Source organism: Ursus maritimus, unplaced genomic scaffold (assembly GCF_017311325.1).
Source record: "Ursus maritimus isolate PB19 unplaced genomic scaffold, ASM1731132v1 scaffold_14, whole genome shotgun sequence".
In the NCBI taxonomy this organism is placed as follows: Eukaryota; Metazoa; Chordata; class Mammalia; order Carnivora; family Ursidae; genus Ursus; species Ursus maritimus.
In genome coordinates, this window is record NW_024423786.1 from 59,611,585 (window position 1) to 59,612,138 (window position 554).

At 66.1% G+C, this 554-nt stretch overlaps 1 protein-coding gene across 1 annotated transcript in view; it reads right to left on the reverse strand.

Annotated features, from left to right (window-relative positions):
• MINK1 (misshapen like kinase 1) overlaps positions 1-554 on the reverse strand; it is a 43,034-nt gene that overhangs the window by 10,768 nt on the left and 31,712 nt on the right. The window contains exon 6 of the mRNA XM_040628318.1: positions 248-338. Coding sequence (XP_040484252.1) covers positions 248-338 — 91 coding nt within the window. The remainder of the gene's footprint in view (positions 1-247; positions 339-554) is intronic.

Consider the following 554-nt stretch of genomic DNA (forward strand, 5'->3'; position numbering starts at 1 on the left):
GCCCCCGGGACGGGGGGGGGGGGGGGAAGCAATGTGAAAGGGCCAAGGGACAGGAAGGAGGGGCCAAAATATCCCATCTCCCCAGGAGGACCTGCCCAGCACCTGGGACAGAGGTAGCAGGGGGGCAACTTCTGGAGTGATTTCTAGCAGGGGAGGGGATGGGGAGGGCAGGAGCAAGACTCCCAGCCTCTCTCATTCTGTCTTGGAGGTCAGGGGGCCGCATCTGCTGTGGAAGGAACTGGCTTACCTAGCTTAACCTCGGCATTCTCTGTCAGCAGCACGTTCTGCCCCTTGATGTCTCGATGGATCACTTTGTGGGCGTGGAGATGGGCCAGACCCTGAGGCAGGAGGGCAGGGGAGATCAGCCCTGGTGCTGGAGGTGTGCGAGAGCGAGGGGAGGGGGAGATGGGGCTGGGCTGCAGGGGCGGCCCCTCCCCACCCGGGAGCCCAAGTGCCCGCGGGGCGTGTCCTCAGAGGAGCAAACCCTGGAGAAGGCCCGGCAGCTGCAGGGGGCAGGTATGGTGCCCAAGGGCCCTGTCCCTGCCGCCCCCCCC